General features: G+C 41.5%; 2 protein-coding genes across 9 annotated transcripts in view; one reads left to right on the forward strand and one right to left on the reverse strand.

Moving 5' to 3' along the window:
- Window positions 1-15,598, reverse strand: part of CDC23 (cell division cycle 23) — a 121,776-nt gene extending 106,178 nt beyond the window's left edge. For 5 of the 7 annotated variants that reach the window (XM_085849954.1, XM_085849958.1, XM_085849956.1 and 2 more), the window contains exon 1: window positions 3,054-3,304. In XM_085849954.1, coding sequence (XP_085706080.1) covers window positions 3,054-3,280 — 227 coding nt within the window. In that variant the 5' untranslated portion in view covers window positions 3,281-3,304. Of the gene's footprint in view, window positions 1-2,362; window positions 2,583-3,053; window positions 3,305-15,266 lie in introns of those variants that run through there. The other 2 variants (XM_085849959.1, XM_085849960.1) reach the window with 2 other exon arrangements.
- C12H1orf52 (chromosome 12 C1orf52 homolog) lies at window positions 3,822-14,190 on the forward strand. 2 transcript variants are annotated; one of them, XM_085849966.1, is made up of 4 exons: window positions 3,822-4,317; window positions 10,512-10,644; window positions 11,116-11,275; window positions 13,274-14,190. In XM_085849966.1, exons 1-4 carry the CDS (start codon window positions 4,042-4,044, stop codon window positions 13,296-13,298), a joined length of 594 nt encoding a protein of 197 aa, XP_085706092.1. In that variant the 5' UTR covers window positions 3,822-4,041; the 3' UTR covers window positions 13,299-14,190. The 2 variants fall into 2 exon arrangements, with proteins under 2 accessions (XP_085706092.1, XP_085706093.1); XM_085849967.1 differs by lacking the exon at window positions 11,116-11,275 and having other exon boundaries at window positions 3,833-4,317.
- Window positions 15,599-16,169: the final 571 nt, after the last annotated feature.

The raw sequence follows: 16,169 nt of genomic DNA on the forward strand, positions 1-16,169 counted from the left end.
TGGTTGTGAAGCGGCGTTGCGGTTGGTGGTTGTTGTGTGATGGCTGTTGAGACGTGGTTGGTGGTGGTTGTGGTGGTAGTAATGGCGGCTGGTCCAAAATAAAGATAGTAAAAGAAAAACGGCTATCTAAAAGGGTCGCAGCCCGAATGAATGACATTTATTCCCTCTAAACAACGGGTTTGGGCCTAACTACCATATACTTACAGAGATATCTCACCTACGGGACCTGAATGGTGGTTTGCGAATTTCGTCAACCACAACAATATATATATATATAATCTTAAGAGGGCGTGGCATGTGAGAGGGACAGTATGGGGGTAAAGAAGACTCTGCCAATGTGGCTGTGTAGGTAAACTTCCAGATTTTTTTTTAATTATATTTTTATTAAAATTGAAGTATAAACTCAACACTGCACGGGGTATCGTGTTCTATGAACTCTCCAATATCTATAATTCCAGCAGTGCGTGCGTGTGTGTGTGTGTGTGTGTGTGTGTGTGTGTGTGTGTGTGTGTGTGTGTGTGTGTGTGTGTGTGTGTGTGTGTGTGTGTGTGTGTGTGTGTGTGTGTGTGTGTGTGTGTGTGTGTGTGTGTGTGTCTGCTGTTTCTCGACAACCACTGGTCCGATCTAATTGAAACTTGCCAGATATATTGCTGGGGACCTGAGGATGTGCCTTTTCAAGGTTTGATATTAATCGGACAAGTGCTTCCCAAGTTATGGCCATTTATTTACCAAACCAATGACAGGACATGTTGTTGCGTGGGCGTGGCCAATGGGGAAGGGAAGCTCAGCCACGTTCCACATTACGGGTTACAACGTACGGGCTTCCGGAGAGTGATGACTTCGTGTATTCTAATAATTTCTCGATTTCTTATGCGCATTTATAGATAAACACAATGCCCCAAGTTATGATCGTTTTCATATTAGACGGTGCATAAATTTTGGTAACATCAGAGTGCTGGTATGCTCCGAACCAGGAAGTAATTTTTTTCTCTCTTCTCTTCTCTTCTCTTTTTGTTTTTCCTTGCGACGACATTGCGAAGAGGTAAAATACATTGGCGCTAATTGAATGATTGACCATCAAAACCTAAATTGCGGATAATCGTAATTGTGATATGTGAACTTCCGGGCCACGCACGTACGGGCACGCGAGAGCGAAGAAACGGCCTGTGTGGTTGCTGTTTCTTGCTCGCGGCTGGAATATTTATTTATTTATTTTTACGGGCACGTACTAGTATTATGTAATGCAGAACATGAATTCAGTAATGCCCATCTTGTATACGCCGTGTTCCCCTCCCCATCCCTCTTCCTTCGACAGATCTCCTAATGTCTCTGTTCCCAACTGTTTTGTTCTTCCCTCTCCCACCTCTCGTCTCATGCACCCCCTTGCTGTGCGTTATGTGTTAGTTCTCATATGAGCCTCGACATTGTATACAATTTTTTTTTAAACAAATCCTATATGTGCACATCACATATATATATATATATACATATATATATATATATACATATATATATATATATATATAGTACTCCACAAAACATTACATATTTATTAAGTGTAATTTAACTGGTACGAGTACTGAGTAAGGCTGGCAGGATGGTCTCGACAAGAGGTATGCACACTCACCTCGAAGCTGTCAAGCTTGGGTTCGAATCCCGACCCTGCTGTAAACTGTCATTCTGGTGTTTTACAGGCAAGGTGATTGATCGATGTGTGTGCTGTTTCTCGGATTGACGTCAAAATGGAAATTCCATTCACCGTCATTAGTTGGTGGACGTTAAAGATCCGACGGTATCCTTCGTGAAGAGGAGGGGAGCTATCGCCGGCACTATGAACAATTCACAAATTCCTGCCATTAACTACTGCTGGGAAGGCAATGGCAAACCACCCAATGCAAACCTTGCAAATAAACTGCTTCGGTACATCAGAAGAGAAACTTCATTTCGTCAAGCTAATATGCCGTCACTACCGGATCACCAAGAAGCCAATATGACGTCAAGCGAATATGACGTCACTAAGAAAATAATAATCGGAAAATACGGATACCGATTTAAGTGACGTCATACTCTCAGTAAAGACGTCATTCTGACTTTACCAATGAAATAACTATAAGCAACTGTTATCAGCGTCAGAGAGGTAAATACATGTACAGTACTGCGAAATCTTTAATTTAAACAAAACAGCAGAGCATCATTATGGAGAAATTAAACCGCCAAAATTAATCGCGGAAAGTGTGACGCACCTCCACACACATATAATTATTATTATATACAGTGCAGTACATGAACACAGTCACGTTATTTACTGTAATCAGAACAAGTCTGTCGCCTTCAGAAAGCAACGTCGATTCAACGGCCTTACCACTTTGCACTGTGCCACAAACCCCGGTCTCTGCACGCTTGTACGGCGCCAAGCAGCTCCTTTTTGACCATTTTCAGATCACCGTCAACGATCGAAAATGCCGCCATCTCTCGTCAAACCAAAAACTCTTTCACATCCACGACGTGTTATTCTCTTGTAAAGTTCAATGATATTTTTTTTCGAACTCATTGGAAGGGTTCCACTTGATAGCTGAGAGAAAGCTTAACGTCAGTGAATTATTAAAGAATTAAAAAAAAAAAAACAAGGCAGAAAGTGCGAGCGGGAGGGATTGCAGCCAAAGCTAAATATACACCCACAAAACGGCTGAGGGGAGTCAGCAAGCGCATGATTTGTGTAGTCGCTGAGCTTGCACATTGAAACCGAATTATAAGATTGCAAAACATAACGACAAACAATCTTTTTAATTAATTCAATCAAGGAGCTAAGGGATGTTTAATTACCTCAAAGTGCCATTGATTTGACGATAGTCCTGTTCCTACATGTATATTTGGTCAAACGATGGTCATGATTGGGAAAGAGGATAAACTGTCTTCTGCACATATATCATTGTGCGCTGAATAAATCATTTGGGAGGTATTTTGTGTCATGAGAGGGAAGGCTATTTTGTTTGAGTCACGTGTTGGCGCCACAAGGAGGAGAAGGGGGGGTTTAAAAAGAGTTACGTACGTACTTTGTGTACGAACCCTCAGCGGCGAGAGATTGAGAGAAAACAAGGACAAATGTGTCCAAGAGCCGCGTTCTCAAGGTTTTGTCTTCACCAGAAGAGGAACAGGAACAGGAAGAGGAAGAAGAAGAGGAAAAAGAAGAAGAAGAACAAGAAGTTGAAGAACAAGAAACAAAAACAACTTCCGATATTTCGTCACGTGCGTTGATTGAGCCAATAGCGACACCCGTCATGGACGATCGTCGTTCATGACGAGAAAATAGTGTATTTACGAAATTACAATACATTAAATGGAATAATCTTTAAATAGTAACGTGAACTTTTCGAAACTTAAAAGCAAATGTCCGAATATATTTAAAAGTTCATGATGGACGCTCTCAAAAGGCACCGTCAATGCGAGGATGTGTAAAGGGGTTTAGTATTTAAGGAGATCCGGATCCTGAATAAAAAAGAGTCGAGTCCAAATGGTTTTATCAGAAGAAGGAGAAGGAGACATTATTCTCCCATTGTCAACTCCTTCACCAATCAGCGTGTAAATAAATATAACATAAGACTTGTAAGGCCGTAAGTTAATACAGAAAAACGATACCAGCTTAATTATCGTTAATTTTATAATTATTATTTTCGTGCTGTGCTGAAAGCCATGGCAGTGTAGTTGGGTCGTGTTCATGATTTTTCGCTCGAGCTTCGTCGTTGCTTAAAAGGAGAAATTTACAAAGTTAACTTTGTTGTTTTGTTTTTTTTAAGTGTTAGTGCTTCATGTAGATTGTTTATTTGGGGTTATGGAAACTTCATGACTACATTTACTGTACGGAGATGGAAGTAAAGGAAATGGTTCCTAATTGATCCTTGAATTCAAGTGTTGATTCCTCGTCCGGTGTAATAATCCTGAGGAACATCAAGATTATTGGATCGATCGGACAAGACGAAGCAGTCAAAGCGCGGGTTTAAAAAAAAAAAAAAAAGGATTTTTTTAATTTTACATCGGGACCCGATGACGACGGCGATGGCGAATTCCGTGCAGGACCCGCTGGCGTTCTTCTCGGCGGGAAATTTCTCCGATTCGGACGAGGACTCGAACGGTCAGGAGGGTCGGGGTTCGCCGACACCTCGGACCGAAGGAGGAGAGAGCGGACCAGGAGAGGTGCGAAGCTGCAGCTTGCCCAGTCCCGCCGAGGTGTTACAAACCGTCCGGAAACCCGCATTCCTGAGGAACCCGTTCGCTGAGGGGATCGACTGGAGCGAGCGGCTCGTCAAGGCTCCAGAGGAGGTAAATTGGGGGTAAAAACAGAAACTTTACCGTGTTTACTACAATCTGGGGGGGGGGGGAGATTTATTATATTGGGGTAAAAACATAAACTTTACCATGTTTACTACAATCCTTGGGGGGGAGATTTATTATATTGGGGTAAAAACATAAACTTTACAATGTTTACTACAATCCTTGGGGGGGGAGATTTATTATATTGGGGTAAAAACATAAACTTTACCGTGTTTACGACAATCTGGGGGGGGAGATTTATTATATTGGGGTAAAAACATAAACTTTACCATGTTTACTACAGTCCTTGGGGGGAGATTTATTATATTGGGGGTAAAAACATAAACTTTACCGTGTTTACTACAATCCTTGGGGGAGATTTATTATATCGGGGTAAAAACATAAACTTTACCGTGTTTACTACAATCTGGGGGGGGATTTATTATATTGGGGGTAAAAACATAAATTTTACCGTGTTTACTACAATCTGGGGGGGGGGAGATTTATTATATTGGGGTAAAAACATAAACTTTACCATGTTTACTACAATCCTTGGGGGGAGATTTATTATATTGGGGGTAAAAACATAAATTTTACCGTGTTTACTACAATCTGGGGGGGGAGATTTATTATATTGGGGTAAAAACATAAACTTTACCATGTTTACTACAATCCTTGGGGGGGAGATTTATTATATTGGGGTAAAAACATAAACTTTACAATGTTTACTACAATCCTTGGGGGGGGGAGATTTATTATATTGGGGTAAAAACATAAACTTTACCGTGTTTACGACAATCTGGGGGAGATTTATTATATTGGGGTAAAAACATAAACTTTACAATGTTTACTACAATCCTTGGGGGGGGGGGGAGATTTATTATATTGGGGGTAAAAACATAAACTTTACCGTGTTTACGACAATCTGGGGGGGAGATTTATTATATTGGGGTAAAAACATAAACTTTACCATGTTTACTACAGTCCTTGGGGGAGATTTATTATATTGGGGGTAAAAACATAAACTTTACCGTGTTTACTACAATCTGGGGGGAGGGGAGATTTATTATATTGGGGGTAAAAACATAAATTTTACCGTGTTTACTGCAATCCTTGGGGGGGGGAGATTTATTATATTGGGGGTAAAAACATAAACTTTACCATGTTTACTACAATCCTTGGGGGAGGTGGGAGATTTATTATATTGGGGTAAAACATAAACTTTACCATGTTTACTACAATCCTTGGAGATTTATTATATTGGGGGTAAAACATAAACTTTACCATGTTTACTACAATCCTTGGGGGAGATTTATTATATCGGGGTAAAAACATAAACTTTACCGTGTTTACTACAATCTGGGGGGGGATTTATTATATTGGGGTAAAACATAAACTTTACCGTGTTTACTACAATCCTTGGGGGAGATTTATTATATTGGGGGTAAAACATAAACTTTACCGTGTTTACTACAATCCTTGGGGGAGATTTATTATATCGGGGTAAAAACATAAACTTTACCGTGTTTACTACAATCTGGGGGGGGATTTATTATATTGGGGTAAAACATAAACTTTACCGTGTTTACGACAATCCTTGGGGAAGGGGGGAGATTTATTATATTGGAGTAAAAACATAAACTTTACCGTGTTTACTACAATCCTTGGGGGAGGGGGGAGATTTATTATATTGGGGTAAAAACATAAACTTTACCATGTTTACTACAATCCTTGGGGGAGGTGGGAGATTTATTATATTGGGGGTAAAAACATAAACTTTACCGTGTTTACTACAATCCTTGGGGGAGAGTTATTATATCGGGGTAAAAACATAAACTTTACCGTGTTTACTACAATCTGGGGGGGATTTATTATATTGGGGGTAAAACATAAACTTTACCGTGTTTACTACAATCTGGGGGGGGGAGATTTATTATATTGGGGGTAAAAACATAAACTTTACCATGTTTACTACAATCCTTGGGGGAGGTGGGAGATTTATTATATTGGGGGTAAAAACATAAACTTTACCGTGTTTACTACAATCCTTGGGGGAGATTTATTATATCGGGGTAAAAACATAAACTTTACCGTGTTTACTACAATCCTTGGGGGAGATTTATTATATCGGGGTAAAAACATAAACTTTACCGTGTTTACTACAATCTGGGGGGGGGAGATTTATTATATTGGGGGTAAAAACATAAACTTTACCATGTTTACTACAATCTGGGGGGGAGATTTATTATATTGGGGGTAAAAACATAAACTTTACCGTGTTTACTATAATCCTTGGGGAGATTTATTATATTGGGGGTAAAAACATAAACTTTACCGTGTTTACTACAATCCTTGGGGGAGATTTATTATATCGGGGTAAAAACATAAACTTTACCTTGTTTACTGCAATCTGGGGGGGGGGGGGAGATTTATTATATCGGGGTAAAAACATAAACTTTACCGTGTTTACTACAATCCTTGGGGGAGGTGGGAGATTTATTATATTGGGGTAAAAACATAAACTTTACCGTGTTTACTGCAATTCTTGGGGGAGGGGGAGATTTATTATATTGGGGGTAAAAACATAAACTTTACCGTGTTTACTGCAATCCTTGGGGGAGATTTATTATATCGGGGTAAAAACATAAACTTTACCTTGTTTGCTACAATCGGGGGGGGGGGGGGGATTTATTATATCGGGGTAAAAACAAACTTTACCGTGTTTACTACAATCCTTGGGGGAGGTGGGAGATTTATTATATTGGGGGTAAAAACATAAACTTTACCGTGTTTACTACAATCCTTGGGGGAGATTTATTATATTGGGGTAAAAACATAAACTTTACCTTGTTTACTACAATCTGGGGGGAGATTTATTATATTGGGGGTAAAAACATAAACTTTACCGTGTTTACTGCAATCCTTGGGGAGATTTATTATATCGGGGTAAAAACATAAACTTTACCTTGTTTGCTACAATCGGGGGGGGGGGAGATTTATTATATCGGGGTAAAAACAAACTTTACCGTGTTTACTACAATCCTTGGGGGAGGTGGGAGATTTATTATATTGGGGGTAAAAACATAAACTTTACCGTATTTACTGCAATCCTTGGGGGAGGTGGGAGATTTATTATATTGGGGTAAAAACATAAACTTTACCGTGTTTACTACAATCCTTGGGGGGGGTGGGAGATTTATTATATTGGGGGTAAAAACATATACTTTACCGTGTTTACTACAATCCTTGGGGGAGATTTATTATATTGGGGTAAAAACATAAACTTTACCTTGTTTACTACAATCTGGGGGGGGGGGGAGATTTATTATATTGGGGGTAAAAACATAAACTTTACCGTGTTTACTACAATCCTTGGGGGAGGGGGAGATTTATTATATTGGGGGTAAAAACATAAACTTTACCGTGTTTACTGCAATCCTTGGGGAGATTTATTATATCGGGGTAAAAACATAAACTTTACCTTGTTTGCTACAATCGGGGGGGGGGGGGGGAGATTTATTATATCGGGGTAAAAACAAACTTTACCGTGTTTACTACAATCCTTGGGGGAGGTGGGAGATTTATTATATTGGGGGTAAAAACATAAACGTTACCGTGTTTACTACAATCCTTGGGGGAGGTGGGAGATTTATTATATTGGGGTAAAAACATAAACTTTACCGTGTTTACTACAATCCTTGGGGGAGGTGGGAGATTTATTATATTGGGGGTAAAAACATAAACTTTACCGTGTTTACTACAATCCTTGGGGGAGATTTATTATATTGGGGTAAAAACATAAACTTTACCGTGTTTACTACAATGAACAACACAACTGTTCCTCCAGCAAATTTTCTATCCACAGTGATATGCTGCATAAAAAGGAAGAATTATCTGTGTCTGTCTGTGTCTGCCTTGCTTTGTCTGCATGTGCTGCAAGTCCACATATTGTGCATGATTTTATGCCCTCGGGGCATTAATGGTGGTCGTCACGAATCGGTTATGCATGGAGGAGATAGTGCTGTCCAAAACTAGAATGGCACTCGGTAGAGAGCATACTTCTGCCAGGCTGAACAGTTACTGATAGGCCGGATCTGGATCCAGACCTGAATCAAAATCAAATCGTTTTGGTGTTTTTCCCCGAACCAACATCGACCGAGTTTTGTCACAACTTGTCCACAACTTTTTGAGATATCGTGCTATATATCTTTTTTTTAGCCCCATCTTTCAATAGTGAAGGATCACTTTTTAAAATTCTCGGATTTTGAGATGTGTGCTGCTCAAACAAACAAACAGACAGGTGAAAACAACCTCCGTGTTCCCCTTGGCCAGCGGAAGTAATTACTTTAAACATGTAGATGAGACAAAAACAAAAAAACCTGTTGTGACTGAAATCAAGTATTGTCACCTTCAGAGGCCGACAAAAGTATTCACTCTTGACCAATAATGCCACTTAGATAAATTACGAATTATGTAGAAACAATATTTCCAAATGGACTTTTGTTTTTTTTTTTTCCTTGTAACTGAAGAGATCAAACTAAACACTGTTATGGTTGAAGGAGGTTACATGTCAGGAATACCTACAAAAAACGTGTACAAATCAAAATTCACTGGTAAAAGTATTCAGCCCCTGAGGTCAGTACTTGGGGGAAGAACCTTTTACGGCAATGAGTATTTAGGGTTAATCTCCACCAGCTTTACACAGTGAGATGGTGAAATCTTTGCCCATTCTTCACATGAAAATTTCTCTAGTTCTGCTAAGTTTGATGGGGATCGTCGATGGACTGTAATCTTCAAGTCTCGCCATAAATGTTCAATTGGGTTCAAGTCAGAACTTTGGGCCACTCAAGAACATTTATTTTCTTCTTATTCAGCCACTCCAGTGTGGCTTTAGGTTTCTGCTTCAGATCACTGTCCTGCTGAAATGTGAATCTCCGACCCAGTTTCAGATTATTGGCTGTCTTGAGCAGGTTTTCATCAAGGATTCTCCTGTACTTTGCACCGTCCATTGTCCTTGCTATCTTGACAAGCTTGCCAGTCCCTGCTGATGAAAAGCAGCCCCACAACACGATGGTACCACCACCATACTTGATAGTCGGGACAGTGTCGACTGGGTGATGTGCAGTACAAGGCCTTGTGCCAGATGTAACGCTTTGAATTCAGACCAAAGAGTTCAATTTTTGTCTCATCTGACCACAAAACTTTTCTCCACATGCCTGCAGTATCATTGAGATGCTTTTTTGCAAACTCCAAACGAGCTTTTATATGTGTGTTTTTCAGCAATCGTTTCTTTCTTGTCACCTGTTCATACAGGCCACCTTTGTGAAGGAAATGGGATATTGTTGAATGATGAACACTGATCCCCATCTCAGACAGAGTCTTGCAGATCTTTGAGTCATTATTGGATTTACAGTGACATCCCGAACCAGTTTGCTGCTTGCCCGGCTGCTGAGTTTGGATGGGCAACCTGATCCGAGTCGAATCTGGGTGGAATGATGCGTCTTCCACAAAAAATGATGGATTTCACCATACTCAAAGGGATAATGAGTGACTGAAATAATCTTACAACCCTCTCCTTAACGGTGTTTCTCCACCACTTTATGTCTGACATCTTTGGAAAGCTCCTTGGTCTTCATGTTTGCCTTGTTGGTTGACCAAGTGAGTTGCACCTTAAAACTCCTTCGATAAGTGGGGGAGATTAATTTTTAAGTTAAACCATTGATTACATACAGGTGAAACCTATTACACTTATTTTGTCACCTTTCAAACAAATAATTTACTCCTGAAGTGATTTAGGGTTAATTAGGCAAAGGGTTTGAATACTTATGCAACTGAGAATCATCTGATTTTCTCTGTTAATCTGACTTATTGACATTTTATCTGCACTTTTAAGCTTTATTACTTTGGAGTCGTTTGTGAAGACTCCATATACCAAGTTTGATTTGAAAGAATCATGAAATAAGCTCAGGTGGCATCAAACATGTGAAAAGGAGTGGGGGGGGGGGGGTGTGGTGAATACTTTTACAGGCCACTGTAACAATGTGTCATTACTAATTACTATGGCTCCGCAGTTCAATTATTTGGAATTTCTCATTTAACATTGCTTTGGCCACTGCGGGTGCATGAACCTCATTTTGGTTTCTTCTTTTGAATTTCACCAATTCAGATTTTATTAGTCTTGTTCTGCCTTGTCCTTTTCCTAGCCCCCAAGGCCTTTCCGACCAAGACCACCACCTGCCCCTGAACCTGACTCGGCGCCTCCCCAACGTCGTTCTCCGCCAGGTCCAAACCTTGCTGTCACTTGGTCTCAAACATTTGCAGACACAGGACAAGATGGTAAGGAACAATGGCTTTAAAGTTTTGTCATAGTGGTGGTTGTGTGGAATCTCTTTCTTTGCACAACAGTTGTCCTTTGTCTGCTGTACAGTGCTAAGAAAGCCGGGTCGTTGACACAAAATAACCTCTCGGTCTGTATCTTCTAGCTTCAACACATTCATACATGTCCGACTCAGTCGTAATCCCTCAGATTCATTTTGTTGATTGTCATTCCATCACACTTGTTTTTCCTAAATTGAAACATCTGAAATCAGACATTTTCACTATAAATCTAAAATTTGACCTCAACCTTTTGTTTTCATATTGTTTATTTTCACATTATCTTTTTCCAGACACTATGGCCTGGTCATCCCTAATGTAAGCTTGATGGTTCGGCTGGTGGGCTTGGGATCCGAGGATCCTGAGTTCAAATCCCCCTTGTCTGTTGAATTTAAATCTGGTGTGGTTGACTCTGCCTGTCATCCTTCCGAGGTCGGCAAAATGAATACCAGCTTGCTGGTATCCTGTGTCGGTGTGGCAACCTATCCAGGATTGTGCCCAATAGCCAAGGAGACTGCTTAGACAGCACCAACCCTCTGCACAGAGTATGGTCCCAATGGATGAATGGCCTGGTCCATGGGAAATATAAATGGTATGTGTATTTTGCGGAATGAAGTGTTTTACGGTGGCCAGAGTGCAAATCCTGCCACCAACCTCTAAGGAAAAATGTTTTTCATCCTACTGGGTGTCCGTATACATTCACCCTTCTCACGATGAAACCTTAGCTGACAACAAAAATATGGATGCCACAAATCAGGTAACAAATCTCATATGTGGGAGTGAGAAAATTTATTCATGGTGCCAGTGACAGCTCATCAACTCTTCACAAAGGACACTGTGGGATCTTCAAAGTCCACCAACAACTAATGCAGGCAGACAGGACACCCGTTTAACATCCATCCAAGGGATGGCACATACATTGATGAATCTGCCTGTGGCAGAGCGATTTATCAATATATCACCGGCAACAGGCTAATTTACAAATTCCTGCCCTAACTACTGCTGAGAAGGCAAAGCCAAACTACCCAGTTTAACCCTTCCCAAGAAACTGCTTCCGCAGTACTGGACTTGCCTTCAGGCAGAAAACCAGAAAACAAGTGAGGTGCCGTGAGGAGTGATGCAAGGGACACATCGGCTATTTTGGAGTTAATGCCATTTTGCACTATTTTAACCCTTACCCTATCATCCGAGTCTATCGTCATCATATCATTAAAAAATGTCGCTTCCATCACTCCTCGCGGGGCCTCAAATATGATAGCCCATAGTCCCAACTTTCCTTCGATGGGATTATCTCGTTCCTTCCCACGTGGTTGGTAGGTTGTTGTACTTGTTACCTCCGCCACTGAAGGTGAAGGTTACGTTTTCGCCCCTTTCTGTCTGTTTGTTTGTCTGTCTGTCTGTCTGTCTGTGCACAGGAAACCTCAAAAAGTTGTGGACAGGTTTGGAGTGTGACAAGGACAAACTGATTCGATTTTCATGAAGATCCGGATCTGGATCCTACTACTAGAATTTTTAAGTGATTCTTCACCATTGAGAGATGGGGGTAAAAACAATATATAGCACGATATCTCAAAAAGTTGTGGAGGGATTCAGATGAAACTTGGTGGACAGGTTGTGTGTGTCACAAAGGCGAATCGATTTGATTTTGGTGAAGATCCCAATCCGGATCTGGATACGAGAATTATTTAATTTTCAAAGTGATTTTTCACCATTGAGAGATCGGGCCAAAAACGGTATATAGCAAAGTATTTCAAAAATGTGTTGGGCCTGATATGTTCTCGTGGATCAAGCATTATGTGGCAGAGGTATGTGCTCCACTGAGTGCCCTTGTAGTCATCTATATTTTTGTGGAGGGATGTGGTGTCGGTTGGAATTGCCGGTTCTTGTCTAGTCTCTCGTATTTCTCAATGGAAGGGGAATTAATGTTAAGTTTGGGAGGGTGACTATATTTCAGACCCTCCGACCTGTATTTTGACTGTGTATGTATGTCGTACGAGTGTATATTGTCCCTGAAAATAAATTCAGTGCATTTTCTCTTTTTGCACCAAAGTGCAGCTTTAACATAAATTCTAATCATTACAACGATTCGGGATTCCTCTTTGTGGTGGTTGTACCTCCTGTCTGAACCTGGTGTTGGCTTGGCGGTTAGGGTGGTTGCTTGGGATCCTAGCATCCTGAGTTTGAGCCTCATTTTCCACTGAATTAACACCAGGGGGTTGACTCAGCCTGTCATTCTTCTGAGGTTGGTGAAATGAGCACCAGTATATTGGTAATAGGGGCACTGCATCAGCGGCATAGCTGCACCCCTAACCAATGATGCAATCAACAGCCAAAAAGACAGCACACAATGGGAACCCCCTGTCTAGCCTGGGTCTGAATCCTGACCGAGCCGCAAACTGTCATCCCGGTGTTTCATCGGCACCGTGATTCATAAATTCCTTCCCCAACCAGTAGAGGACATTGTATCAGCCAATGATGCTACGTCACAGCTTTGTGCTGCATACGGATGAAGAAAAAGGAGCATAACTGAAGGATTAACATCATGTCAAATGTGCGGTGTCTTAAAGATGTACGTTTGCTTTCCTTGCAGCCCCTTCTCGCAATATTGTGGGTGAACCACTGGGAGGACACAAGAGTGATTGTGCAGATGAAGGTGTTGAGGACACATTTGTTGGCATTGAGAGTTCAGGACAACACAAGGCATTCAAGCGTGCAATGAATGCTGGGAGCAGAGGAGCAAAGCGCAGACATTTATGAGTAATAGGATCCTGTACCATGGAGGGACCACATCATTGACTTCCTTCTTGTGATTATGTCCTTGCTTTGGCAGAGGAATTTGTGCGATATTACAGGTTAAGATTCTTGTTGGAGTTGCATTTGGTTGTTGAAATCGCTGAAAGAACAATAAAACTAGTGCAATGCTGTGTTTCTCTTTGTACAAAATAAAACGGCTCATTTGGAAATCTTGTGGCAGTAAGTTTATGAATTTACTGTGAATAAATTTAATTTGCAGCAAGCTAACCCCATGTTAATTACCATCGGTACAACCTCTCTCAGGGCACAGTCTGGTGCTGTAACTCGTACTTCAACCTGTTCACACCTGACTCGTATGCTTGCCCATTCTTGGTTTAAACCGCATCTTCCATTCCGATCCCTGCTCCGGTGGCCTCACAAGCATGGACAATTGGGTGTTTCGTGGACATCAGATTTACGATGCCCTGTGAGATGGACAAAATGAACGTCTCCAACAAAAATGTTAATGCACAAGTGAATCCATTTCAAGCAAGGATTGGGATCGAAATGATATATGGCATGTATGAATAATTTGTTGTGCATGGTGATTGTAGGGGTGCCAATGGGGGTATAAACGAGGTGGTTTCCCCCAAAAAATATGTATTTGCTCTTCTCAGAAACGACACAATTTTGATGAAACTTGACCACAACCTTTTGTCACCCGTGATGTACCAAAGTGTGTTTATGGCATTAAAAAAAAAAAATCCATACGTATTTAATTTCTTCTCCGTTATATCCTTCGTGGGTCCATACCTGCCCTGGTTCCGTGGTTCTCTTATCCAGTCGCTACCAGTTGAGCGCCCAGAGGTATTGCCCCTATTTTTGAGCTTTCAGCCAGCACAACAATAAAAGGCTTCCTTTCTTTTTTGGTATTTTTACCACAGGCTTCCAGCTTGTGTGTGTATGTACATATATATATATATTTTTTTTTCTTCTTTTTTATGGGTGTAAACCGCTGGGACCTCAAAAGGTTGGCATGGCTAACCCCAAAACTGAGGGAGTAATTCGGGTACAGATGGATACTCCTGATTTATTTTGTAGATATTACTATTTGTGGGGTATGTTTATACATTGTAAGCAATAACGAACCGTGCTTCTACATTTATTTTTTTTCATCATTTATATATACTGGTGCGTGCCCGTACGTGCAACAACAAAAAAACACTTTCAAACTGTGAGCCAGAAACAACCACACAGGCCATTCCTTCACTCTCGTAAACGACGACTGGATTGCGGCATTGTGTTTAATCTATAAATGCGCATAAGAAATTGAGAAATTATTAGAATACACTAAGTCATCACTATGCGGAAGTGGTGCATGCCCGTCCGGAATGTTCACATGCATTCCACGAATTATCGCTTGCATTGAAGTAACAACTGCTGTGATACACATCGAGTTAATTAAAATCAAGTTTACCTCCCTGTCTTTGCTTGCCATTGACCATTGTCACTCCTACGCCACGGTAACTAAGGCACCGATCCCCATCGTAACCGGCACGGCACGTGATGTCATCGTCGGCCAGCCGCGCACCGGCCTACGCAGCAACGTGTCCTTTCATTGGTTTGGTAAATAAATGGCCATAACTTGGGAAGCACTTGTCCAATTAATATCAAACCCTGAAAAGGCACATACTCAGGACCCCAGCAATATTTCTGGCAAGTTTCAATTAGATCGGACCAGTGGTTGTCGGGAAACAGCGGTCACAGACACACACAAACATTGCTGGAATTATAGATAGATATTTTCATTTCAATCAATCTCCACAATAACTCATCATGCCATAACTCACCAGTACAAACTCCGCAACCAGTCACCACTGCTCTTTGGAGGTGGTCTCGTAGTTTTTCGTCTCTTGGCGAGGGCAAGTCCTGAGCAATGGGCACAACATACCATTACCATTGCTGGTGCTTATGCTCAGGACGTTCTGGCATAAAGCTTGAAGTGCGAGTGTGTGCAAAAATCCCTTCAGCAGCGTATGGATAGCCCAAGCGCTTCATTCAATTCTGGCCCCCATTGGGTATGTAGCATATGTTCATGGCCAGGGAGCACTACCAGATACCCTCGCCCCATGTTAATCTCGGAAATGAGGCCATTTCCGGTGCCAAGTCCTCGCACGGGCAGGGCCAATACTTGGGGAAGCGTCCGTGCATCGATGGGGGCACTCAAACTCCTACAGCCGGTCCTGATCCGCATTTCGGCTCCTCCTTCGCCAAATAACTATTAAACACCGAGAGATAGGGAGCTTCTGGCTTGGTCAGCAGTACAGGACGAAAGGCAGACAGAGCTCATGGAATGGAGCAGAGCGATGGGCGAGTGAGTGATCATGTGCCGTGCAGGGTGCATTCATTTGGGCAAGCAGATAACACATTTAAATGCAGATAGTCTTACACGTAAGAGGTCTTCTCCCACGTTGTCTCCTGTTTTTTTGTCTCGTGGCGAGGGCAAGTCCTGAACAACCATTCTTTTCAGAGCGACCGCACAGGCACGCACTTTCCATTTTCTTCTCTGCACGTCATCCACATTTCAACCACACCTCACCCCCATTGCACCTCCTCTGACCGCACAACATTAGACACCCTCGTTTTTCCTCAGCGACTGGGTTGTGTTGGTTTGTCAACTGCACTTAGTAACAGAAGTAGCAAACCACCTCAAACTTTCTCTTTCTTGCTCTAATCGGTGCAGTGACCCTTTA

The sequence above is a fragment of the Eptatretus burgeri genome, chromosome 12 (assembly GCF_056783735.1).
Source record: "Eptatretus burgeri isolate ZD-2024b chromosome 12, Ebu_testis_v1, whole genome shotgun sequence".
Taxonomy (NCBI): domain Eukaryota; kingdom Metazoa; phylum Chordata; class Myxini; order Myxiniformes; family Myxinidae; genus Eptatretus; species Eptatretus burgeri.